Raw genomic sequence first — 27,798 nt, 5'->3', positions numbered from 1 at the left:
GTTAGAGACATTATTTTAAGATTTTATTTATTTAACCATGAAAGACACACACAGAGAGAGAGAGGGAGGGAGGCAGAGGCACAGGCAGAGGGAGAAGCAGGCTCTATGCAGGGAGCCCAATGTGGGACTCGATCCTGGGTCTCTAGGATCACGCCCTGGGCCGAAGGCGGCACTAAACCACTGAGCCACCGGGGCTGCCCTGCTAGAGACATTAGATATACACAAAACTAAAAACTTTTAATGAATGTGCCAGCAAGAATTATAGACAAAGCCCTGCGTCAGGCTCCCTGCTCCCTCCTCTCCCTCTGCCTGCTGCTCCCCTTGCTTGTACTCTCTCTCTCTCTGTGTCAAATAAATAAATAAAAATCTTTTTTTTAATTAATTAATTTATTTATTTATGATAGTCACAGAGAGAGAGAGAGAGAGAGAGAGAGGCAGAGACACAGGCAGAGGGAGAAGCAGGCTCCATGCACCGGGAGCCCGACGTGGGATTCGATCCCGGGTCTCCAGGATCGCGCCCTGGGCCAAAGGCAGGCGCGCTATACCGCTGCGCCACCCAGGGATCCCAATAAATAAAAATCTTAAAAAAAAAAAGAATTATACACAAAATTTCCAACACTTTTCTATATTCAGTAATTCACTTAGAGAGCACTGGTTTAGGGAGTCTCCTTTCTGAGGGCCACTGGATAATCCATTTTGGCTTCATGATTTTTAGAAGTCTAGAGCTGATAAAACTTTCTGGAAAAGCCCACAATTCTTTAAATGACCCCATGATGGCAGCAGAGAGTAAAGAATGATTTGGGACAATCTTCTGGGCTTAAACAGATTAACTAATGAGCGTCCTTAGTCTGTAGAGTTTATGTATCAGTTAAATTTAGACTATGGCTTTGAGACACGAATGAGCTTGTCCTTTTCAAGTAACAGAATAAAGGCTTAATGAGGCTGGCAAGTAATAATAAGAGGATGAAAAAAATAAGATGGGAAGAGAACAGGAGACAAATCAGAGATGCTGAGAAGCCAGAGCATATAAATCCTTAAGTACAGATAAGTAATTAAGCCATCTCTGTTTTATTCAAAGCAATGAAAGGGTTTTAAGCAGAAGACTGAAATGATCTGACTTTCACTTTTAAAAGTTCACTTTGGTTACCATTGAGGGAGGGACTGACTGTAGGTGCACAGGAATCCAAGCAGGGAGGCTAGTCAGGAGGATACTACAAAGGTCCAGATGAGAGTCACTTGAGGCTTGGGTAGGGGAAGCAGAGATGTAGAGAAGTAGATGGATACAGCATTAGGTAGTATTACTAGAAAAGGGTTAATAATAAGGAAAAGGGAGTAGACCTCCAGTAGGCCTGAGGCCTGGGCCTGCAGAACAATGGCCTTCCAGAAAATGACCTTCACTTTATTCAGTCTTTGTTGCACCAATTATTTGCCCCTGTTAAGCAAGGACATCTGTAGCCAGAGACTCTAGAAAAAAATCAGGCAGGAGGCAAGGGCCAGAAAGAAATTTAACATCTTCATCTCCACGTTCCCAAGAGAAAGGCATATTTTAGCTTCTAAAACATGGCAGAAACCTTATTTTGTACAAGTGATTTATGCATAAATTGTACATTAACATGAGTAATTCAGGGGGGTTTGGAAACCCATACCTCTGTCTCTATCTGGTAGCATGCTGTGTTATTTCCTGTTTCTGTAACCACTTCCCTGAATTTCTATATATTTTGCCATTGAAGAAACTCTGCATACCATAACTTTGTTTGTATCTGACTCTCAATCTCATCATTTCTTTTGGTCAGCCCTTAGGGGAGAGGATGTCTCCCTGATTTTCATCTTAAAGGTAGAGAAGACTAAGGATAATACAGATTTAAAGAGAAAAACTCAAGAAATCTGTTAGGAACATGTTAGGTTTGAGATGACTATTAGACATTGAAGGGAAGAGGTCAAGTAGGTGGATATAAAAGCCTGGAGTTCTGATTTTGAGAGTCATCAGCATATGAAAGCTATAAAATAGATGAGATCACTTAAGAGAAGAATGTAGATTAGAGGACATAAATTGGTGTTCCATGGATGCATCTGCTGATCCACAGACATGTTTAATATTATTATTATTTTGGTCTCCACATATTTAAAAACTTGCACCAAAATTTAAAAATTAGTAAAGCTCACATTTTTAAAATAAATCTATATTCAAAGTTTCTCTTTAAAGAATTGGACAATCCAGGAACACTTGGCTTAATCTGTATAGCAGCTTCCTCATTTACATAAGGCATGAATTCTTTACTTTACCATAATGTCTTCTCAACACTGAAGCCAACTATCATTTTCCATTTACCAGTGTTTATATACTGCTTTTTTTTTTAAGATTTTTATTTATTTACTTAGCATGCATACTTGAGAGAGAGCACACACTTGGGAGAAAGTGCACCCATGGGGGCTTGATCCCAGGACCCTCCTCTCCACCCTGCCTGCCAGAGATCATGACCTGAGCCAAAGTCAGATGCTTAAATGATTGAGTCATCCAGGCACCCCATCACTATTCTTCTAATAGAAAGAAATATTTCTCAGGATCCATATCTCTATTAAAACTAGGAAAATAAAGATCATAGAGACCTTGTGTTTAAGGAAAAGGCCTATTTCTTTATGAAATTTAAGAATATCTCTTCCGTTCAAAAATGCAAACCATTACTCCATATCACTCATTTACATTTCCTGTCTGGAACTTTCAGACACATGAGTTTGCAGTCCCTGGGGCAGATACAGAAGAGACCATACTTGAGTCACTTCAGTATTTAGATGTACGGTAAAAGGGAAATCAGAAGAGGAAAAAGAGGAAAGAACAGTATGCTAGGAGACAAGAGAGTATGAAGTCATGAACACCAAGAAGAATATCTTATGTAGGAACCATGCAGATGCTTTTGAGAGCTAGAATAACACGAGTCCAAACAAGTGTCTTCTGGATTAGAAAACAAGAAAGCGGGCAGCCCCAGTGGCGCAGCGGTTTAGCGCCGCCTGCAGCCCAGGGTGTGATCCTGGAGACACTGGATCGAGTCCCACGTCAGGCTCTCTGTATGGAGCCTGCTTCTCCCTCTGCCTGGTCTCTGCCTCTCTCTCTCTCTCTGTGTCTCAATGAATACATAAATAAAATCTTTAAAAAATATATTAAAAAAAAACAAGAAAGCTATCAACTTGATCAGTTTCAGTGACATGATATAGTAGGAAGTCAGATTAAAGTAGTTTGAAGAATAAGTGGAGAACAGAAACTTATACCCAAGTGAGCAGAAAAAAGAGAGAGAGAGAGAGCAGAAATCAATGAACAGAACACAAACATAATAAGGAAGATCAACAAAGTGTGAAGTTCCTTCTTTGAAAAGACTAATAAAATTGATAGGTGCATAGAAGGAGTGATCAAGAAAAAAAAGAGAAGCACAAATAAGTGATGTCAAGAATGAAAAGAGAGCCATCCCTACATACCCTTCAGAATGGGGGAAAACCTGTCTGAAGATATTATAAACAAGTTTATGCGCAGAATTTTTTTTTTAAGATTTTATTTATTTATTCATGAGAATACACAGAGAAGAGAGAAGAGAGGCAGAGGGAGAAGCAGGCTCCATGCAGGGAGCCTGACGTGGAACTCGATCCCAGGTCTCCAGGTCTCCCTGGTCTCCCTGGGCTGAAGTGGCGCTAAACCGCTGAGCCACCCGGGCTGCCCTATGCCCATAATTTAAAAATTTGAAAGCAGCTTTAGATAAAAAATATAACTTCTCAAAATAGACATGAAGATGGGGCGCCTGGCTGGCTCAGCTGGAAGAGCATGCCACTCTTGATCTTGGGGTCAGGAATTTTTTTAAGATTTTATTTCTTAATTTATGAGAGAGAGAGAGAGAGAGAGAGAGGCAGAGACACAGGCAGAGAGAGAGAAGCAGGATCCATGCAGGGAGCCCAATGTGAGACTCGATCCTGGGACTCCAGGATCACGCCTTGGGCATGAAGGCAGGCGCTAAACCGCTGAGCCACCCAGGGATCCCCATTGGGGTCAGGAATTTGAGCTCCACACTGGGTATAGAGATTATCTACTTATAACTAAACAATTTTTTAAAAGGCCTGAAGAAATATGGAATTTGAATAGCTCCAAAACTATTAAAGAAATTATATCCATAATTCAAACACTACCCTAAAAAAAAAAAAATACTCCAGATGACTTTACCAGTAGATTCTAATCAAGTATTTAAGAAAAGAAGAATGGCAATCTTATACAAACTCTTCCAGAGAATGCAAAAATAAGGAAAGCCTTAACCTGTTGTATGAGACCAGCATGACTTTTTATCAAAATTGGACAGGGTCATTTCTAGAAAAGAAAATTATAAACCAGTATCACTCATGAACATAGTTTTTAAAAAATTCTGTAAAAAGCATTAGCAAAATGAATTCAGTGACGTATAAAAAGAATAAGACATCATGACCAAGTTGAATTTACTCCAGAAATTAAAAAATCAATGTATTTCACTACCACCACAGAATAAAGAAGAAAAACTACAGGGACGCCTGGGTGGCTCAGTGGTTGAGCATCTGCCTTTGGCTCAGGGCATGATCCCGCAGTCCCAGGATCAAGTCCTGTATTGGGCTCCCTTAAGAGAGCCTCTTATGTCTATGCCTCTCTCTCTGCATCTCTCATGAATAAATAAAATCTTAAAAAAAAAAAAGAAAAAAAAAACACATAGTCATCTCAAGAAATACAGAAAAAGGGCGCTAGGGTGGCTCAGTTGGTTAAGTGTCAGACTCTTGATTTCAGCTCAGGTCATGATCTCATGGTAGTAAGAGTGAGCCTCCCATCAGGCTCTGCACTGAGCCAGGTGCCTGTTTGAGATGCTTTCTCTCTCTCTCCCTCTGCCCCTCTCCCACCTCAAAAAAAATGTTTTAAAAATAATTTTAAAAAAACGCAGAGAAAAAAGAAAGAAAGAAAACACAGAAAAAGCCTTGGTAAAATTCAACAACTATTCATAAACAACAAAAAAAAAACCCTCTTAACAAATCAAGAATAGAATTTAATGTACTTAATCTGGTAAAGGGATCTGCAAACAAACCTATGGCAGATATCGTACTCAATATGAAAATGTTGAAAGCTATCATTTTGAGATAGGGAATGAGCCAAGGATGCCTACTATTATCACTTCTACTAAGCACTACACTGTGATCCTAGTCACTATGGTAAGATAGGAAAAGAAACAAAAAGTGTAAGGACTGTAAATAAATAAAACTGTCATTTCTCAAATGATGTAATAGTGTACATGTACACAGAAACTCAAAAAACCTACAAGTATTTGAATTAATGAGGTTAGTAAAGTTCCTTAATATAAGAGAAACATATAAAAATCAACTGCATTTCTTTATACCAGAAACACAAAAATTTTTTAAGATTTCATGTATAACAATTTTTTAAATCATAGAAAACTATAAATAGATTTTTAGGAGAAATTAAAGATCTATATAAATATTTAGACTAGAAAACTCAATATTATAAGAAGTTAATTCCCCACAAATTGATGTATTGATGCAATACAATTTCAATCAAAATATCAAAAGTTGGGGACGCCTGAGTGGCTCAGCTGTTGGGCGCCTGCCTTTAGCCCGCAGTGTGATCCTGGAGTCCCAGGATCGAGTCCCACACCAAGCTCCCAGCATGGAGCCTGCTTCTCTCTCTGCCTGTGTCTCTGCTTCTCTCTCTCTGTGTCTCTCATGAATAAATAAACAAAATCTTAAAAAAATATATCAAAATATTTTTTGTAGAACCTGAAAAGCAAAAATAAATAAGAAAATGTCAAGGACCAAGACTAAGATATTCTGGAAAAAGAATAAGATGGCAAGTCTTGCTGTCCCAGATATCGGGAGTCAAGATAAAACAACACTAAGATATTTTGTGATGATAGGTGCAAGAATAGAAAAATAGATCACTAGAGAGCCCAGAAACAGATCTACTCTTATACAGACACTTGTTTTTGTGGTGAAGTGGCATGGCTGAGCAGTGAGGAAATGTTTACCTTTTCAAGGTAAACCTAGTTGTACTAGGTTGTCCTAGTTGTACTAACATTTAACTCACAAAGGATTCATACCCAGAATATATAAAGAACTCCTATAAATCGGTAAAAAAAAAAGACAATTCAAAGAAAAAGGGACAAGACACTTGAACAGATACTCCATAAAAGAAGATATCTAAATGATCCATAAAATGTAAAAAAGATGCTCAATCAAAAAATAAAATAAACAAATAAAAACTTTTTAGCACAGTGAAGAAAACAATCAACAAAACTAAAAGACAACCTACTGAATGGCAGAAGATATTTGATAAAGGGTTAGTATCCTAAATATATAAAGAACCCTTAACTCTTAACTGTAGAGAACCAGATGGTTACGAGGGGAGAGGTGGGTTGAATGAGTTAAAGAGGTGATAGGGATTAACAAGCACATTTGTGATGAGCACCGGGTGTTAAATGGAAGTGTTATTAAAGCACTGCATTACACTCCTGAAACTAATATTATACTGTATGTTAACTAACTGGAATCTAAATAAAAACTTCCAAAAAAAAATTTTTTTTAATGCAAAATGGTAGGGATGCCTGGGTGGCTCAGCAGTTGAGCATCTGCCTTCTGCTCAGGGCGTGATCCCGGACTCCCAGGATCAGGTCCCACATTGGGCTCCTTGTGTGGAGCCTGCTTCTCCCTCTGCCTGTGTCTCTGCCTCTCTCTCTGTCTGTCATAAATAAACAAACAAAATCTTTTAAAAAATGCAAGATGGTATAACTAAATATATTGGATTAAAAAATTTTTTTGAAAAGATACTTAATCTCATTAGTAATCAGGATATGAAAATTAAACCACAATGAGGGACATCTAGGTGGCTTAGCATTTGCCTAAGCATCTGCCTCTGGCTCAGGGTGTGATCCTGGGGTCCTGGGATCAAGTCCTGTATCAGGCTCCCCACAGGGAGCTGGCTTCTCCCTGTCTATGTCTCTGCCTCTCTCTCTCTCTGTGTCTTTCAAGAATAAATAAATAGAATCTTTAAAAAAATAAAATCACAATGAAATATTACTACATACTCATGGGAATGGTTGGTATTTAAAAACTGACATTACAAAAAATACATAAAAATTAAAAATAAATAAAAATCTGACAGTATCAAATATTGACAAGATATATGACAAAGACAATTTTCATATAGTCTTGGTGAGAGGTTAAATCAGTAGAACCACTTCTGAAAACAACTGGAACAATGGTTATACTCATACAATACTAATTGGAGGGTACACTAGTGAAAACCACCTTGGCAAACAACTTGGCATTATCCATATACACACAATTCTATGATCCAGGACTCCACTCATAGATGCATATGCCAAATAATAATGAGTGCATATGTTCACTGCAACATTCTTTGTAAGTGCCCCAAACCACAAACAACCCAAATATCAATCAATATTAGAATGGATGAATAAATCATGATATTTTTATACAATGGATTACTATATGCAAAAAATCACAGTTACACACACCATAGGCAAATCTCACAAACATAATGTTGAGCAAAAGAAGACAGAGACAAAATAAGTCGACCGTTTCACATATATTAAATTTTAAAAGCCAGCAAATCCAAATTACAGTACTTAGGGATGCATGCTTAAGTAATAAAAGTATAAATAAAAACAAGAATGTGAATACTATGAAATCAGTTTAATGATAACCCTTTGGGGGACAATGATTATAAGGGCTTATAAGGGGAGCTCCTGGGGTACTAGCAATCTTTCATTTACTGACCTAGTTTCTAGTTACACAGCTGTTCTCTTCAGATAAATCATTTAGCTATTTTTGTTTCATGCACTTTTCTTGATGTGTCTTATTTCACCAAAAAAAGGTTAAAAAAAAAAAAAGACTTAAGGGGCAAGTTAAACAGATTAGATAAAACTAAATAAAGAAAAAGGGGACTGTAAAAGAGACCTAAAGAAACTGTGGAGAATGAATGCAGGGAGACACCAATATGTTAAATATAAAAGAGAGGGGTGCCTAGGTGGGGCAGTTGGTTAGGTGTCTGAATCTTGATTTTGGCTCAGGTCATGATCTCAGGGCTGTGAGATGGAGTCCTGCATCAGCTCCTTGCTCAGTGGGGAGTCTATTTCTCCCTCTCCCTCTGCCCCTCCCATCTCTAAAAGAAAAAAAGAAAAGAAATGGAAGAATGGAGAGAAAAAGGAATGGATGATTTTTTTTCCTAAAGCTTTTCTGTGGCTGCAATCAGGGAAAAGGAATCATACCTGAAGGAGATGTGGCCTCCAGCAAGAGTTCAATATTTACCCAAAGCCAAAATGAAGTAGGTTTTGGGATTATTTGTCACTTTAACTTATCCATGCCTCTGCTACAGTAATTAAACAATGCTATCACTAACTAGTCACTTCAGACTACCCTGTTGCTGCACTTATACTTTATTTAGTTAGAAAATGGCAAAAGTGAACTCTCTTCATCTACTAAAGCTATTTAGCAATGGCTCCTTCTATTACTGTTGGTGTAAATCTTTCTAAAATGATTTAATTTCTTATACAGAATATAGCAGAAGTGTCTAATCCTTTCCTGATTGCCCATGGTTATTGGTAGAAACAACTACTATTACTGCGGATACAATGTACCCTCCAGTAGCCAACGTATGAGGTCTTGTGTGACTACTAAACCTTGCCCATGCTATCACATGTTCCTTGGTCATCACCACACTGGCACAGGCTAGGCCTCCTACCATGCTGTGATCTGATTTTCTAGCAGTATTCTGCTTAGTCTCTTCTGATTCCATGTCTTGGCTCTAGGCCAAATCCTAGATATCCAGAAGACATACATCAGAGAATCCTGGCAAGGCATTCTACTGAATCAGTAAGAAATGATAACTATAATTTATTTCTTTTATACTATCTTCTGTTTCAAGGAGATTAAAGTTCACTCTGTGAATCAGAATGACAGAGGAAGAATAGATGCACCATAGGCTCCTCCTCACTACGATGTAACAACTCTCTCAAAGGAGAAGTTATTAGAAAAATTAACCAGATGTGGGGTGCCTAGGAGGCTCAGTCAGCTAAGTGCTGGACCCTTGATTTTAGCTTAGATCATGATCTCAGGTTTGCGAGACTAAATCTCATGTTGAGCTTCATGTACTTGTCACAGAGTCTGCTTGGAATCTCCTACTCCCTCTCCTTCTGCCCCTCCCCCTGTTCACAGCTAGCTAAATAAATAAATAAATAAATAAATAAATAAATAAATAAATAAATAAATATCTTAAGATGCCTGAGTGGCTCAGCAGTTGAGTGTTTGCCTTCAGCTCAGGGCGTGATCCTGGAGTCCCAGGGATCAGGCCCCAAATAATATCTTTAAAAATAAACAAACAAATAAATAAACATCTTAAGAAAGAACAAAGGAGGGTAGCCCAGGTGGCTCAGTGGTTTAGCGCCTGCCTTCAGCCCAGAGTGTGATCCTGGAGACCTGGGATCGAGTCCCATGTCGGGCTTCCGGCATGGAGCCTGCTTCTCCCTCTGCCTGTGTCTCTGCCTCTCTCTGTCTCTCTCTGTGTGTCTCATGAATAAATAAATAAAATTTTAAAAAAAAAGAACAAAGGATAGATTAACCACATGGTTAAGAAAGACCTGGGCTCAAGTGGTTACCTTTTTAAGTAAAGTGTAAAGCAAAGATAATAATAGTTCTTCCTAAAAAATAAAAAAAATAAATAATAATAGTTCTTCCTACATTGGATTACTGTAGAAATTAAACAAGATGATACAAGTAAACAGTATTTCAAATTTTAACTGTTATCTCTTAAAATGTTACTTTGTGTAATAATTCCCATTTAAGGAGACTTCCTTAACTAACTTCTATTTCTATCTGAACTAACTACTACTTCATGGTATCCTTATGAAAATACTATTAAAAATATTAATAGTAAAAAAATATTAATAGTAGCTAATATTTAATGAGCACTTACTATATGTGAAAATCATCATGAACCCTTTATAGGGCTTGTCCATTTGAATCCTTTGAAAAGCCCTGGGAGGGAGAGACCATTACATCCCTATTGGACACAAATTCACTGAGACTGAGAGGGTAAGTAGGTTGTCCAAGTTCAAAGAATGATAAGTGGTCAAAATGGAATTTGTACGGATCTGTGCCACTCTAGAACTCATGATCATAAGCTCTCCCCTGTCCTGAGAAGAGAAGCAGCTTCTCCTTCTGCCAAATTCTATTTGTGAGCTAGTTGAGAACAAGCTAATTCTCCTTTAATCTTATTCTCTACTTGACTATTCAAGGTCCCAACTTAGAAAAGCAGAAAAGATTTACACATTTTATTTTTGCTTTTTAACTTACCCACTCACAGTCGATTCCAAGTACTGGAAAATCTTCTAACTCACTCCTAAGCAAGGGCTCGATTTGATCCCACTCGGCCTCCTGAGACACAGTCACCACCTTTGCTCCGAGGATCCTCTCCTCCCATGAGGCTCTGGGGGCACTGGGGCGCAGCTGGTCCTCCTCTGGAGGGGGCAGCTGTCTCCCACCGGGTGCTTGCTGCTGCCAAAGCCACTGCTGCCCAGCGTCAAGGCTCGCTTTATTCCTCCGCCGCCGCTGGATGCCTTTCCATAGGACAAACCCCCCCACGGCCACACCGACGAGGGTGGTCATTGTCAAAGCCATTAAGTATCTAGACATCTTCAACATTTTTTGTGCTGTTTAGGAAAGCATATCACTAATCCCACAATCTGCAAAACAAGTGGCAACAATATATTTACATATAGAATTCAAACCCAGATGGAAACATGTTTTCCTCTAAAAAGTGCTCCACTCATAATCTACCAGTCCACAAACTAAGACAAAATGCTACAGATTTCCACAGAGAGGGATATTTATTTTCCTCACTTTTGTACATTCTGTACTCCATCTCTATCTTCATTCTCACCCGAAAAAACCCCTCTACCCTCTACTAGCTGCCCAGCGCTCACTTAATCATGGGATAACAGAGTGTCTGAACATATACACACTTGCACAGAATTTGAAAAATCAAAATGAATTATAATCCTCTTACCCTTAGGTGACCACTGTGTGATCAGTTTGATGTTCATTTAGTTTATACAATTAAAAAAAATAAGAATGGTAGATTGCTTTAGTCAGGGAAACCCCACAAAATAGTCTTTCTTCCATTTTTCTTATCACATGTGATTTTCTCCACCATCTATCTTTTGTTTTCCTATTTTTGACAGAGAAATGGTTATATAGTACTATTTCTGTACTACTTAACTAACAACAGAAAAATGTATAATAATAAATGGGAAGCAGCCCTTGGCCTCAGTCATAGAGAGCAATCATGGGACAAACACCTTTTAACACAAGGTGATTGATATTGTTTGGGAAGCAGTCAGATAACTCCATTATTCAACAAAAGTCAGATATCTAAATTTTATGTGAAATGTCACTATTTTTAAGTGTCAGCAACAAATCTACAGTTTTTGTTTTTTTTTTTTTCCAAATCTACAGTTTTTAAAACATTGTGCCAGCCAAACAAAAACACTCTGGGCTCTGTGCCACCCATCTGTGGGCACTGGCCTAAAATCTATAATGCCCAAAGAAACAGTGATCTGCTAGACTGTGCCTACACTTCTATAGAGCTGAGAGTTTCCTATTGAATGTGTACTATTTTTATCATTTTTCAAAATTTCAAAGTAACAATTATTTTTTAAATCATTTAATATTTACAACAACCCTGGCCTATAATCATGCCTACAGAGATATTTTGCACTGGAGATGAAAAATAAAATCACAATTATTACACTGCTAATGAAAACAATAAAATGGCTGTGTTGTTTTAAAAATATATAAGTAACTGCAGAAAACTGTGCTAAGTACTCATGTGTACTTTCTCCAGTACTTTTACTGAAGGCTTAATGAGATTAAAGAATCTGGGGATGCCTGGGTGGCTCAGCAGTTGAGCGTCTGCCTTTGGCTCAGGGCGTGATCCCAGAGTTCTGATCGAGTCCTACATCAGGTTCCCTGGGAGGAGTCTGCTTCTCCCTTTGCCTGCGTATCTCTGCCTTCTCTCTGTGTCTCTCATGAATAAGTAAATAAATTTTTTTTAAAAAGAATCTGCACAAATTTCTTTTTTTTTTTTTTAAGATTTTATTTATTTATTCATAGAGATGCAGAGAGAGAGAGGCAGAGACACAGGCAGAGAGCCCGACATGGGACTAGATCCAGGATCTCCAGGATCATGCCCTGGGCTGCAGGCGGCGCTAAACTGCTGCGCCACCGGGGCTACCCTGTGCACAAATTTCTAATTAAAATAATGAGAAGGTGCTTAAAAAAAAAAAGAACACCAGGTCACCTGGGTAGCTCAGCCAGCTAAGCATATGCCTTCGGCTTGGGTCATGATCCCAGGGCCCTGGAATCAAGCCCTGCATCAGGCTCCCTGCTCAGCGGGGAGTCTGCTTCTCCCTCTCTCTCTGCCCCCCTTGCTTGTGCTTATGTGCTCTCTCTTAAAACAAACAAACAAACAAACAAACAAACACAAAACCCTCCCTTTCCCATTGGAAACAATACAAAGCGGTGGGGGGGGGGGGGGCGGAGGGAGACACAAAAAAGACAAAAGTATAATATAGAGTTAAACTCAAAAAAGAAAAGGAAATCATTAGGTGCCAGAAATGGAAGCAGGGAACCCACAGTGTGTGGGAGATATAGCTGGGCAGAGACCAGAACTCATACTAGCCCCAGTGCTGGGGTATATTGCCAGCCCATGACCAGAAGTCTAGGCCACAAGCCCAGGGCACAGCTGGGACCCAGGAGAGTGCTACCCTGTCTATGAACAGAAACCTGAAAGTGTTCACCCACTACTGTCCAGGCAAGCCACCTGCCCAAGGCTGAAAGTATGAGTGGAGGTCCTCATGGGAAGGCAGACTCTCAAGCCTGCATTGTGAAGAAGTACAGGGCCCAAGTTCACATTATCTTCACAAAAAACCCTAAGCCAAGTAACTAAAATGGTTAGACTTGGTGAATTCTGTTGGACTGTGTCTGTCTGTCCATTTCAAACATGCAGGACTTCCACAGAAGATCAGTCCCTAGAGGAGCACTCATAAATGAATAAACACAAAACCAAAATCCAAAAATCCAAAAAGCCAATAAAAACAGTTCACAGAAGAACCAAACAAACAAACAAACAAAAAACCATATCTGAGATCTGAAAGGAACTTTAAAATAATAACACTCAGGGAAATTAAGGAAAATAAAATCTGAAACAGGAAGAGGAACAAACAAAAAGTAGCAATTCTAGAAATGAAAAATATTTGTTAAAATTTTTAAAAGTTCGATACTTAATAGAAAGGTTAAATCCTGGATCAGACAGAGAGAGGAGAGAGAGAGTTAGGGAATTGAAGATAAATCTGAAGAACTCACACAGAATGTAGCACAGAGAGAAAGATGTAGAAAACATAACAGAGACATGGAAGATAGGTTGAGAAACTCAACATCCATGTAATGAAGAGTTGGAAGATGGAGAACATGGATTTAGTATAGTTCTCTGAGTCCCAAGCTGGATAAATTAAATCTATCTACAAAAAAGACTTGTATAAGAATGTTTGTAATAGCCAAACCCCAGAAACAGTCCAGTTGGTATCCATACAATGAGATACTACTTAGCAAAAATAAAAAGAATTACTGATATATGCATGAATCTTAAATAATATTAGGCTGAATGAAAGAAGCCAAATACAAAAGAGATACTGTATGTTGTATTTATATGAAGTTCCAGAACAACTAAAATCAGTCTATGGTAGAAAAAGATCTGAACAGGGACTCCTGAGTGGCTCAGTGGTTGAGCGTCTGCCTTCAGCTCAGGGCATGATCCTGGGGTTCAGGATCAAGTCCCACATTGTGCTCCTTGTGGGGAGCCTGCTTCTTCCTCTGCCTGCTTATGTCTCTACCTCTCTCTCTCTCTGGTGTCTCTTGTGAATAAATACATAAAATTTTATTTAAAAAAATAGAAGAAGATCTGAACAATAGTTGCCTCTGGTGAGTGATGGTAGGTGACAGGGAAGAGAGATTTAAGCTGAGCACTGAGTATCAAAGAGCCAGTCATGAAAAATTATAGGGAAGAGTATTTCAGCCAAGAGGGAGGTTTCTAGAATTGTGTAACATTCCATGTCTGTTTTTTTTTTTTTTTTTTACATTCCATGTCTTGATGGAGGCTTGGATTACACAGGTGTACACATTTGTCAAAATTCAGCTATATTAAAAAAAAATCCAGTGATATTTCCGAATTTTTCCCATTGGTCTGACTGATGAATAACTGTTGGTGCACTCATCGTCTGTCTTTCACAATAGATTGTAAACTCCATGAAAACCGGGACCTAACCTGGCTTCTTCAACAGTATATATATATATATATATATATATATATATATACACACACACACACACACATACACACACACATATATATGTATGTACTGTATATGTGTATATATATGTATACACATATATACGGTATATACATATATACAGTTTATATGTGTATATATACACACATATATAGTATATATATACATATATATAATATATATCCCCAGTAACTAGCACAGAGCTGATAACAATATTGAATATTTCATAATAATAAATATTCATTGAATGAATAAAACTCAATTCAAGGTGTTCTATTTTATGATAAATGTCTCTACTTCAATCTGTTTATTTCAATGAAAAAAATATTTTTCCCCTTAACTGAGCCTTGATGCTATAAAGAAGCAGTATGGTTCAATACTGGGCCAGAAGTGAGAAAAATAAAATTTTGTGTTACAAACCTAAAGTTTGTGTCCCTCTAAAGTTCGTATGTTGAAATCCTATCTCCCAATGTGATGGTATTAGGAGGTGGAGCCTCTGAAAGGTGATTAAGTGAAGTCATGAGGGTGGAACCCCTATGGACAGGATTAGTACCCTTATAAAAGCTTGCCTGCCTCTCATCCCTGCCATGTGAAGATATAATGAGAAGTCAGCAGTCTGCCTTGTGGAAGAGGGCTCTCACCAGGACCTAACCATGCTGGCACCCTGATCCTGGACTTCAAGCCTCCAGAACTGTGAGAAATAAATGTCCCTTTTTTTGGGATCCACCCAAGCTGTGATATTCTACTTTAGCAGTCCAAACAGACTAAGACATCTCTCTCAAGGCTTGCTATGGAATCTAAAGTCTTTGGTGCCTTACCATCTCCCATGTCTGAAACAATCTATTTTAATTTACTTTTTAAAACTGTACACAGGGCAGCCCGGGTGGCTCAGTGGTTTAGCGCCACCTTCAGCCCAGGGTGTGATCCTGGAGACCCGGGAACGAGTCCCATGTCAGGCTCCCTGCATGGAGCCTGCTTCTCCCTCTGCCTATGTCTGTGCCTCTCTCTGTCTCTCATGAATAAATAAATAAAATATTTTAAAAAATAAAAAAATAAAACTGTACACAGTAATTGAACACTAAACCAACAGCAGTAGTTACCTAATGGTAGTAGGATTATAGTTTTGATTTATCAAATTTCGTGCAAGTATGTGTATCTCTTGATAATTAGAAAAGTATTCGTTTTTTTAATTGATGCTTTTTAGAGATAGACAATATAAATATCCCACTTAACACTTAAGATGTGATTATAAAAAATGAAATAAATCACATTTCGATGAATTAAACAAATATGTTAAGGTGTTCAAGGAGCAGCATAAGGTAGAGGATAAAGACGAAGCCCCTAGAGTCAAATACCTTAGTTCAAATCCAGCCCCTAAATCCAGTTAGCTATATAAGTTGGGCAATTCACTGATCTTCTCTAAGTCTCCACTTCCTCATTGGTAAAATGAGAAAGATAGAACCTACAACATAGGACTCCTGTGAGGCTTAAGTCAGGTGTATCAATCACTTTAAGTAGGGTGATTGATACACCTGACTTAAGCATAACTGGCTAACATATTGGAGTTCAATAAATGTTAGCTCTTACACTATTGGGCTCTATAAACCACAGAATTCCTATTAAAGGAAAACAAAGAATCATAGAGTGAAAATTCAGGAGACAAATTCAGCTCCTGCACAAGTTAAGAATCCTTACCATGGTAATCCTAACAGATTACGACCTGGTCTCTACCTGAATACTTCTAGAACAGACTTCATTACCTTATGTTGAAAAGTCCTTGTATTCTACAGAAGTTCCCTACTTAGAAATTGCTCACTTTTTAGTTTAGGGTTTTTTTGTTTGTTTGTTTGTTTGTTTGTTTGTTTTTTAGGGGAGGAGAAGCAAACAGATGGAGAGAGAGAATCTCAAGCAGGCTCCAAACCCAGTGTGGAGCTGGACATGAGGCTCAGTCTCACAACCCTGAGATCATGATGTGAGCTGAAATCAGGAGTAGGGCACTTAATCGACTGAGGCACTCAGACACCCCAGAAATTCCTCTCTTTGATGTTCAGTCTGGCCCCTGAAATGACAATGTGTGCTCCCTCCTGAAAGCCTGTGAAATATGTTCAGACAACTTTTATGGCTCCCCTCAGAACATTGTTCATAATCCAAGCAGCCTTCCTGAGACCTGGAAGGGTCACCATTGAGGCCAGGTCCTTCTGAACATCTCCAAATTTGTCAACTTAGCTCTTAAAATGTGGCACCCAGGTAGGTATTCAATACTTGAGACAGGATCCACTTGGTGTGGACACCAGTACTACTACTTCCTAGTGTCTAGACCCTAGATTTTATTAATGCTGTGTGAAATGACTTGTTTTTAATTAGAAGAAACCCAACAGTGGGTCTTATAAAGCTTGTGGTAAATTAAAATTCACTGATACCAAATTAAGTCCCCATTTTATATATTTATAATTTATATTTTCACTTAAATCCAAAGCTTTACATTTCTTTCTTTGAAATTTTGTCTTGTTTGTTTCAGTCAAATGTTTCATCCTTTGAGCCCAATTTGCATCTTGATTGTGTATTCCCTCTCAGCTTAAACATCATTTTGCATAGATAAGTGAATTTTTGTTTTCAAAGAAAATAACATCTTCTCACATGTGTTTTTATTCATTTTTTTACATTTATTTTTGCATTTCACACTCATTTCTTTTTTTTTAAGTTTTGTTTTGTTTTGTTTTTTTGTTTTGTTTTGTTTTATTCATTCATGAGACCTAGAGAGAGAGAGGTAGTGACATAGACAGAGGAAGAAGCAGGCTCCCTATGAGGACCCTGAGGCAGGACTTGATCCCAGGACCCCAGGATCACAAAATGAGCCAAAGGCAGATGCTCAGCCGCTGAGCCACCCAGGTGCCCCTCTCCATATTTCATAACATTAAAGTGATATTGAAGTAGAAAAAGTTTTAAAAATGAAGTATTATTGATTTGCTTCCACTGAGAAGGGCTCTCTCAGATCCAGACTTCCCAGGCATATAGTATGGTTCCTAACTTATTCTTTGCCCGTGTGGTCCATGTAGAAGAAGGGCCTCACAGGGAAACCAAAAGAGCAAGCAGGGTACCTCCACATGAGGAGAAAAAAAGGCATTAACTCATTTTTACATGGAGATGTTATTGTGTGGGTGTTTTTCCAGCCAAAGGGTTCATTCAGCAAACATGTATGCAGCACTCTCAATAAGCCAGACGTTGCATTGGATTCTAGGTAAAAAGGACTGAAAGGCACAATCTGCTTTCAAAAATTCAGGATTTAGAAAAGGAGAAATACCTGGAGAACAGGTTGCAGTGAAGGGAGAGAACACACAGCACAGGGACAGCAGAGAGGAAGGAGCCCAGGGAGCTAACACAAACACTTGAGGTGGGTATGGGAGACTGGCGCTGGGGCTAAGAAGTGAGCCTGAGTCCCCCTGGTGCACAGGCAGTGGGCAGATGGCACTCCTGGCACAGGGAACAACATGGACAACGACACGAAAGGCATGAAGAACCACGGTACAGGTGAAAAAGTTCAAGCGAATTTAAAGTATACTGTAAGTATTAGATACAGAATTTTGAAGACCTTCCATAAAAAAATGTAGAAGTATCTCATTGAAAATTTCCGTATCAGCTTTTTGAGGTGGAACTTTTTTATTTTAGTAAAATACATACAACAAAAAATTTTACCATTTTAACCTTTTTTAGTGTATGATTCAGTGGCATTAACTACATTTACAATATTGCACATCACTAGTCATTTCCAGAACTTCTTCATGATCCCAAACACAAAGTCTATAGACATCAAACAATAACTTCCCATTCCATCCCCCACAACCCTTAGTAACCTCTATTACACTTTATATGAATTCCACATTGCCTCCTTTTTTTTTTTTAATTTTTATTTATTTATGATAGTCACAGAGAGAGAGAGAGGCAGAGACACAGGCAGAGGGAGAAGCAGGCTCCATGCACCGGGAGCCTGATGTGGGATTCGATCCCGGGTCTCCAGGATCGCGCCCTGGGCCAAAGGCAGGCGCCAAACCGCTGCACCACCCAGGGATCCGACATTGCCTTCTTATATCTATGTTGAAATAATATTTGGATATACTGGGTTAAATAAAACATGTTATTAAAATTAAGTTCACCTGGGGCACCTGGGTGGCTCAATCGGTTGAGTGTCTGCCTTTGGCTGAGGTCATGATCCTGGAGTCCCGGAATCAAGTTCCGCATCAGGCTCCCTGCTCAGCGGAGAGCCTGCTTCTCTCTCTGCCCCTCACCCTGCTCATGCTCTCTCTCTCTTTCAAATAAATAAATATTTTAAAAAATTAAGTTCACCTTAATTCTTTATATATATATATATATTTTTTTTTTAAGTTTTATTTATTTTGGAGAGTGGGGAGGAGCAGAGGAAGAGAGCCAACTCCCCACTGAGCGCAGAGCCCAACACGGGGCTTGCTCGATCTCTTGCCCTGAGATCATTGACCTGAGTGGAAACCAAGAGTCAGACACTTAACCAGCTGAGCCACTCAGGTGCCCCTCTTTATTTATTTATTTATTTATTTATTTATTTATTTATTTATTTATTTATTTATTTATTTTTGCCCCTCTTTTTAGATTTTTAATGTGGCTATTAGAAAACTATTGATGGGGCTCACATTATATTTCTATTGGACAGTGATGTGCTAAAGCAAAATGTGAATACAAGAAAACAAAGACAGATGGTGCTGGAATGAGCAGATCTAGGGTGAGTCATGAGAGGCCTTAGGGTACCTTACAGGATAAAACCTTATAGGTAATGGCGAGCCAGTAATAGACTTACAAGTGAAGTGCTAGGATCAGACTCAGATTTCAAAGACTACTATGGCAGCTATGTGGGTGCTAGACTAGAGGAGAGCAAGGCAAGAGACAGGAAGATCTGTTGGAAGACTCACAATACTAGAGCCTGGAAAGGAAGATCCAAATCAGGGTGGAAGAAGGCAGAATGAAAAAGAACTGGGGGGGGGTGGGGGGAGGGCGGTGAGGCACCTGGCTGGCTTAATAACCAGAGCACAAGACTCTCAGGATCATGAGATAAAGCCCAGCATTGGGTGTAGCTCTTACATTAAAAAAAGAAAAAACAAAAAACCACGGTTCCTAACAGAATGGCTACAATGAACTCACCTGGATAAGTAAACAAAGTATAACTTTTACAATTTATTTTGAAAGTTTGATGAATATAAAATCAATAGCTTTCCAAAACCATTATAAAAATATGATGAAAATCCCAAAATAGCAATATATACTTTTTAAAAACCACACGCAAAATAATAACCATATAGACACACACATAAACCTAGGTATAAACCCAAAAAGAAATGTGCAAGATTGATATGAAGAAAAATAGAAAAATTTACTGAAGATATAGAAGACTGGAAGAGCAGAGATATATTATCACAGCTATCATATACAGAGCACGTAGCATGTGCCAGGTACCTTACATTGTATCTAATCATGTACACATTACAATCCTTTCAACAACCTTCTGAAAGAGGTACTATAATTACTCTATTTTTTTTAATGAAGAGAAGATTGTTTTACAGAAATGCTCAAAATAACATATAAATGCAATGAAAACTTAATTTTAAAAAACTTTTAAAAAAATGAATTGACCACCAAGAGAATAAAAAGACAACCCCAGAATGAGAGAAAATATTTGCAAAGCATGTATCTGGTAAGAGCCATGTATCTAAAATATATAAAGAACTCTTACAATTTAATAATAATAAAAAAGACAAACCAGTTAAAAACAGGTAAGGATCTAAATAGACATTTCTTCAAAGAATATAGACATATGGCCAATAAACACATGAAAAGCTATTTGGGAAATACAGATCAAAACAACAAGGAGATACCACTTCACACCTACTAGGATGGCTCTAAACAAAAAGACAGATAATAAGTGTATCAATAATATGGAGAAATCAGAACTCTCACACATTGCTGGTGGGAATGTAAAATGCTGCAGCTGCTTTGAAAAAACACTCTGGCAGCTCCTCAATGATTAAACATAGGGTTACCTTATGACCCAGCAATTCCACTGCTAGGTATATATCCAAAAGGAACAAAAACAAATGTCCAAACAAAAGTTCATAGTGCCATTATTCATAATAGCCACAAAGTGGAAACAACGTATATGCCCTTCAGCTGACAAGTGGATAAAGTAGGTTATGGGTTGAACTGTGTCCTGGAAAAAGATATACTGAAGTTCTAACCCATGGTACCTGTGAAAGGGACCTTATTAAAAATTGAGTCTTACTGAAAATTTATTACACACATAATCAAGTTAAAATGAGTTCATACTGAAGTAATGTGGGCCTTTAGTCTAATAGAAATGGTGTCCTTCCATGAAGGGGAGAAGAGACACGGAAACAGGCTCCCATAGAGAAAATCACCATGTAAAGACAGATCCTCAGGGAAGAAAGCCATATGAAGACCGAGGCAGAGGTTGGAGTTATGCAGCTGTAAGCCAAGGAATCCCAAGGACTGCCAGCAACGACCAGAAGCTAAGAAGAGGCACGAAAGGGCCCTCCCCTAGAGCCATCAAGACAGCAAAGCCCTGCTGACACCTTGATTTTGGACTTTAAAACCTCCAGCACTGCAAGAAGAATACATTTCTGTTATTTTAAGTCACCCGGTTTGTGTCATTTTGTTACTGTAGCCCTAGGAAACAAATACACCATAGGATAGAATGCCATTCAGCAGTAACAGAAGAGTACTGATACTTTCTACAACATGGATGAAACTCAAAAACATTATGTTGAGTGAAAGAAACCTGTCATGAGATAACACAAATTGTATGATTCCATTTATACAAAATATTCAGGTCTATAACTGGCAGAAAGATTAGTGATTGCCTAGGGCTCGCATTCTGGGGAATGACTGCTAATTGGCAGGGGTTTCTTTTTGGGGCGATGAGAATGTTCTAAAATTAAATTGTGGGGCAGCCCTGGTGGCGCAGCGGTTTAGTGCTGCCTGCAGCCTGGGGTGTGATCCTGGAGACCTGGGATTGAGTCCCATGTCGGGCTCCCTGCATGGAGCCTGCTTCTCCCTCTGCCTGTGTCTCTGCCTCTCTCTCTCTCTGTGTCTCTCATGAATAAATAAATAAAATCTTTTAAAAATAAATAAATAAATAAATAAAATTAAATTGTGGTGATGTCTGCACAACTGTGAATGCGCCAAAAACCACTGAATTATACATGTTAAACAATGAGTTATGTAAATTACATCTTGATAAAGTCACTTAAAAAATTATTTAACAAGCTAATTCTAAAAATCTGGAAAAGAAATTCTAGGATTAGTTCCCAAAATAGTTTTTTAAATGAGTATGTGAGCTGATAAAATATACAATTTTCAATAAAATAATGACAGTAATAATCATAAGGGAATATTTATCCTACTACTTATCAAAATAGAACATATATTCAACGTTAAGATATTGTGGTATTGGTAAAAAAAAAACAGAAAATTAGGCCGCAGAATAGAAGACTGTCCAGAAATTGACTGTGTATGTGTGAGAAAGTAGTAAATGATAAATGTGGCATTTCAGATTAATGGGTCAAGAATGCATTTAATATTCAGGGTGACACTGTTGGGAAAACAGTAATTATGCTCACACCATTCACTTATTCACACACATCCAGAGGAATAAAAGAAAAACTCAAACACATAATATATAGGAGAAAAGACAGTCATAAGAGAAAACCCTGGGGCACCTGGGTGGCTCAGGTGATAATCTCAGGACCCTGGGATCGAGCCCAGTGTCAGGCTCCCTGCTCAGTGGGGAGTCTGCTTCTCCCTCTCCCTTTGCCCCTTCTGCTCAATCTCTCCCCCTCATCTCTCTCAAATAAATAAAAAATCTTAAAAAGAAAAAAAAGAAAGTAAGGAATAAAAGAAAGAAAATCCTGTTGTTGTGTCTTAGGGTAGAACAGGGTTCTTCAACCTCAGCATTACTAACATTTTAGTCCAGAAAAATTCTTTGTTGTGGAGGGCTTTCCTTTGCATTGTAGGATGTTTAGCAGCATCCCTGGTTTCCACCCAGCAGATGCCCTCATACCACAACCCCAGTTAGACAACCAAAAAATGTCTGCTCACATTACCAAACTAGCCCCTAGCAGGCAAAATATCTCCCACTGGAGAACAGCTCTGGTAGGGAATGACAGCAACAAGATACAAAATACACATAGTAGGGCAGCCCTGGTGGCGCGGCGGTTTGGCGCCGCCTGCAGCCTGGGGTGTGATCCTGGGGACCTGGGATCAAGTCCCACATCGGGCTCCCTGCATGGAGCCTGCTTCTCCCTCTCCCTGTGTCTCTGCCTCTCTGTCTATGAATAAATAAATAAAATCTTTAAAAAAAATACACAGAGTAAAAGACTGATACACTTATTGTGAAATTTAAAACTATGATTTGACAAAAATGTCATGTAGTTAAAAGACAAGCATCAATTTTAAAAAGCACTAAGTTGGGGGCAGCCCGGGCGGCTCAGCGGTTTAGTGCCGCCTTCAGCCCAGGGCCTGATCCTGGAGTCCCGGGATCGAGTCCCACACTGGGCTCCCTGCATGGAGCCTGCTTCTCCCTCTGCCTGCATCTCTGCCTCTCTCTCATTCTGTGTCTCTCGTGAATAAATAAATAAAATCTTTAAAAATAAAAAAATAAAAAGCACTAAGTTGGGAATAAAGATAACAAATATAAATGACAAAAGATTATATCCAAAATACATTAAAAACTATATATAAAAAACCAACCCAATTGATATGAGATATTTCTTGAAAGAGTAAATACAAACAGCCAACAATCATGAAAAGATATCCAATCTCTCTAGTAACTAAGGAAATACAAAGTAAAACACAAATTAGAATCATTTTTCACCCATTAGATTGGCAAAAAATGAAAAAGATTAATAGCATCAAAGGTTTAAAAGAGGGGTGCCTGGGTGGCTCAGTCAGTTGAACATCTGCCTTCAGCTCAGGTCATGATCCCAGAGTCCTGGGATCCAACCTTGCATCGGGGTCCCTGCTGCAGGGAACCTGCTTCTCCCTCTGCCACTCCCCTGCTTATGCTCTCTCTCTCACTCTCTTGTTCTCTCTCTCAAAAAAATATAAAAAATATTTGTAATGTTTAAAAGAGCTAGGGAAATAGACATTATTATGCACTGTTGGTGGGCAGTTTGGCATTAAATGTCCACACCCTCCCACCCAGCAATTCAATGTCAGGTTTGAAATATTCACCTAGGCACAGAGACACATGTGGAAGGAGGTTCTCTGACACACTGTGTTTGTAGCCATCTATGGAATCTCACATACTACAAAATCTTACAGCACGGAATTTATGGACCAAGTAGAAATAATAAGGTAGATCTCTACATACATAGGGACAAAGAAAAAGTTTTAAGCCCCATTTTTAAGAATAAAAGTCAAGTTTCTGGGGCACCTGGGTGGCTCAGGTCCATCAGGTCATGATTTGAAAGTCCCCAGGGATCAAGTCCTGCATCCAGCCACCTGCCCGGAGCCTGCTTCTCCCTCTGTGTCTCTGTCCCTCTGTCTCTCATGAATAAATAAATATTTATAACAAAATTAAAAGTCAAGTTTCTGAATAGGTGCAATATGCCATATTTGTAAAATATGTATTAGTAAAAGTTTAACATGAAATCTTACCTATACGTAACTAATATGAATACTTGTCAAAAAATGTAAAGAAAAAGAAACAACAACAACAAAAAACACACATCCCAAGCCAGTAACAGTTCTTACTTTAGAGGTAAGAGATTAAAGAAGATAGAGATGGAAAGAGATCAAAAAGGAACCATTTAAAAAAAAAAAAAAAAAAGGAACCATTTTGTTTAAATTTCTCACATGAATTTTATTTTTTAAAAAATTTTTAGATTTATTTATTTAATCATGAGACACGACACACACACACACACACACACAGGCAGAGAGACAGGCAGGGGGAGAAGCAGGCCCCACGCAGGGAGCCCGCAGGGAGCCCGACGTGGGACCCGATCCCCGGTCTCCAGGACCAGGCCCTGGGCTGAAGGCGGCGCTAAACCGCTGAGCCACCCGGGCTGCCCTGAATTTTTTTTAAAGGCTGTATGCGTGGACTACAACTAAAATAAATATTAAAAAAAAAAAAATTTTTTTAAACGCACTCAAAAAAAAAAAAAAAAAAAAGAAAGCTCAACTTGACCAAGACAATTCAGTACTTCTCGCATTAGATTGCTTTCCTCCCGCACTTCCTAATTCTGATAATTAACAAAATCTTCCGTGCAGTTCCTTCTATCCATGTAATACAACTAAAAAAAAAAAGAAAGAAAAAAAAATATATATGGTATTGGAGTGGGGGTGGGGGGTGCCTGGCTGGCTCAGCCGGTGGAGCAGGCCGCACTCGTGATCTTGGGGCTGTGCGAGGGAGCCCCACGCTGGGGGTAGAGATCATTTAAAATTTTTTTTTTTATTTTTAAAAATACAGTATAAATAATGCAGCGTTTTCTAAGGGAGTTTGCGTCCAATCAGTATCTCAAGAGCTTAGAAAGGGCTGGGTCTGCTGCCGATCCACTGAGCAAGCATCAAGCCTGCAGCCATCTCCCGGCTTCCAGGTTGGAGCGGCGGCTCCCGGCAGGGCCCGCAGCAGCGGGTGCGTCTGGGAGGAAAGGGGTGGCGACCGGGGGCGGGGGCGGGGGCGGGGGCGGGGGCAGGTCCCCACGACCGCAGCGGCGGGAGCGCGCGGCGCCGGAGGAGTTGCCAGGCTGACGGGGTCTCGAAGCCTCGTAAGAAGGCTTGGCGGGTGCTCCCAGAGAGGCGAAGGGGCCCCGAGGGGGCGGCCGGGGAGCGCGCGGTGGGCCGCGGCCCGCGCCGAGAGCCGTTGCTGCACACCTGGGCGCCGAACCGCCGCGGGGGGCGGGGCGGGGCGGGGGCGGGGGGCTGCGCCGGGGGAGGGGAAGAAGGGATGGGCCAAGTCGCTGCGGGACGGCGGGGTCCCCGCATAAGTCGCCCCCGCACCCAGTGACATCTCCAGCTCCACAACGCCTCTCCTCGATCCGCACTGGAAGCCCCCTCCTTCCCTCGCACCAGGCGGGCGAAAGGCCCCGCGGGCCCCTCAGTCTCACTTACCTGCGACCCAGGACCCAACCTGAACACCTGCGGCACCTCACGCTGAGGACCTGGAACCCTCCTCGGCCACCTGCGCGCACCCACCCGGATCCACTAGGGCCGAAACCACTTCCGGTCCTGCGGCGGGCTGGAGGACGTAAACCTAGCAGGGAGGTACGCATGGGCGGCGCCATGTCGTACGGAAGCTGCTGGGCCAGCTGTTCCCTCCCCAGTTTCTCCACTGCTGAACAAAGGGTCTGTTAGAATTGGAAAGGGGTGTTTTTGTTTCTGTATTGGTTTTGGTTTTATTTACTTATTTTTAAAGATTTTATTTATTTATTCATGAGAGACACAGAGAGGGAGAGGCAGAGACTCAGGCAGAGGCAGAAGCAGGCTCCATGGGGACTCGATCCGGGGTCTCCAGGGTCACGCCCTGGGCCGAAGGCAGGCGCTAAACCGCTGAGGTTTTAGTTTTAACAGGAGAAGCCTCTGGAACCCTCACAAATGCAACATGGAACGTCTAATTGTTATTACTAATTAGCTCAAGTAATGTTACTCTATCACACTAATTTTCTTGACTGTATTTAACGATAAAGGTAAATAAGAGAGACACTTGTTTACATAATGCATTCTTGATTAGCAGTGTATTTAATCCTATTGCCATAATAATAATTATGCTATCTTTTATAACAATAACCACAATACCTTATATTTATATTTAAAATCATCAGTCAACTAGTCTTTATCAGCAACTATTATATGTGAAGAGGCTAATGGGTGCTATGTATTGTTACTCTGTCATAAGAAGTGTAGCAGGAGAAACGAGATGAACATAAAGAATATAAGGTGTAATAATAGCTGCCATTTGTTGACTATGTACATGCAGTGTGCTAGGAACTTTGCAAATTGCTTTATGTATTTTATCTCAATCCTCAAAACAACCTCCTGAAGCAGTATTATTATTAGTGGCATTTTGCATAAAATGGAGAAAGGTTAAATAAATTTCTCAAGTTTGGAGCTGAGAATCAAACCTCAGTATATCTTCTTGCAAAGCTTGTTGCCCTCATTCTCTATATTATATTACCTTCCATATAGGAAGAGGTTCTAAATTCCATGAGGTAAGTACCCATAAGGGAGAAATTTATGGCAAATATAGAGGATTAATCCCCTGCATTTTAATTTCTCCATCCTGAAACACCTTAAAAAAAAAAAACAAAAAACAAAAGTAAAGAGGAAATGCAAATAAAAACCACAATGAGATACCATTACATACCAACCAGAAAGGTTAAAATGAAAGAGACAGAAAATACCGAGTATTGACAAGGTTGTGGAGCAACCAAAACTCTAATATGCTGCTGAGGGAATATAAATTGGTACAGTCATTTTGTTTAACTGTTTGGCAATATCAACTAAAGTTGTGTATATGTATAGCCTGGGTCCCAACAGTTTCACTCTGAGGTATACACCCAACAGAAGTGTATACATATGTTCACTGAAAGGAAAAATTCAAAAAGGAAATAAAAAAGCCCATACCTGTCATTGGCAATAGCCCTAAGCTGGAAACTACCCAAATCCCTATGCTGTTAGAAGTCAGTATGGAGTAATGACTCTGGAAGAGAACATCGGCAGGCTCACAAAGCGCTGATAATGTTCTATTTCTCAATCTGAGTGCTGATTTACATGTATGTTCAGGTTGCTTATTTGTGGGCACTTTCCTGAATTCATATATACTTCAATAAAAAGTTGTTTGTTTGTTTGTTTTTTAATGAAAGTAAAGGAGTGAAAAGTTTATAAACCCAAAGAAGAAAAAGAATACAAGGGCAGCCCCTGTGGTGCAGCGGTTTAGCGCCGCCTGCAGCCTGGGGTGTGATCCTGGAGGCCCGGGATCGAGTCCCACGTCAGGCTCCCTGCATGGAGCCTGCTTCTCCCTCTGCCTGTGTCTCTGCCTCTCTCTCTCTCTCTCTGTCTCTATGAATAAATAAATAAAATATTAAAACAAAAAAAGAATACGAGTGGAGGTATCAGCAGACAGACAAATCTCGGTGTAACTTTATAAGATGAATTTGATTAGAATGACAGAATATTGATATTTGAGGGATCCCATTGAGGAGGAGCAGAATACATGACACCAACATATGCCATTTTAGCATGTGGATTATTTTGAGTTAAAGATAGTTAAGACCCAGCAGGTTTGGGCAGCCGGGGTGGCTCAGAGGTTTAGCGCCACCTTCAACCCAGG

The 27,798-nt window shown here is 39.6% G+C and overlaps 1 protein-coding gene across 2 annotated transcripts in view; it reads right to left on the bottom strand.

Annotated features, from left to right (window-relative positions):
* Positions 1-25,732, bottom strand: part of EXD2 (exonuclease 3'-5' domain containing 2) — a 55,437-nt gene extending 29,705 nt beyond the window's left edge. Inside the window, exons 1-2 of one of the 2 annotated variants that reach the window (XM_038545058.1) lie at positions 25,581-25,732; positions 10,378-10,766 (exon numbers count right to left, since the gene is read on the bottom strand). In XM_038545058.1, coding sequence (XP_038400986.1) covers positions 10,378-10,725 — 348 coding nt within the window. In that variant the 5' untranslated portion in view covers positions 10,726-10,766; positions 25,581-25,732. The remainder of the gene's footprint in view (positions 1-10,377; positions 10,767-25,580) is intronic. The other variant, XM_038545059.1, reaches the window with a different exon arrangement.
* Between the last annotated feature and the right edge of the window lie 2,066 nt (positions 25,733-27,798).

The sequence above is a fragment of the Canis lupus genome, chromosome 8 (assembly GCF_011100685.1).
Source record: "Canis lupus familiaris isolate Mischka breed German Shepherd chromosome 8, alternate assembly UU_Cfam_GSD_1.0, whole genome shotgun sequence".
NCBI lineage: Eukaryota > Metazoa > Chordata > Mammalia > Carnivora > Canidae > Canis > Canis lupus.
Note: the sequence above shows the minus strand (reverse complement) of the source record. Positions and strands in the feature narration are given on the sequence as shown.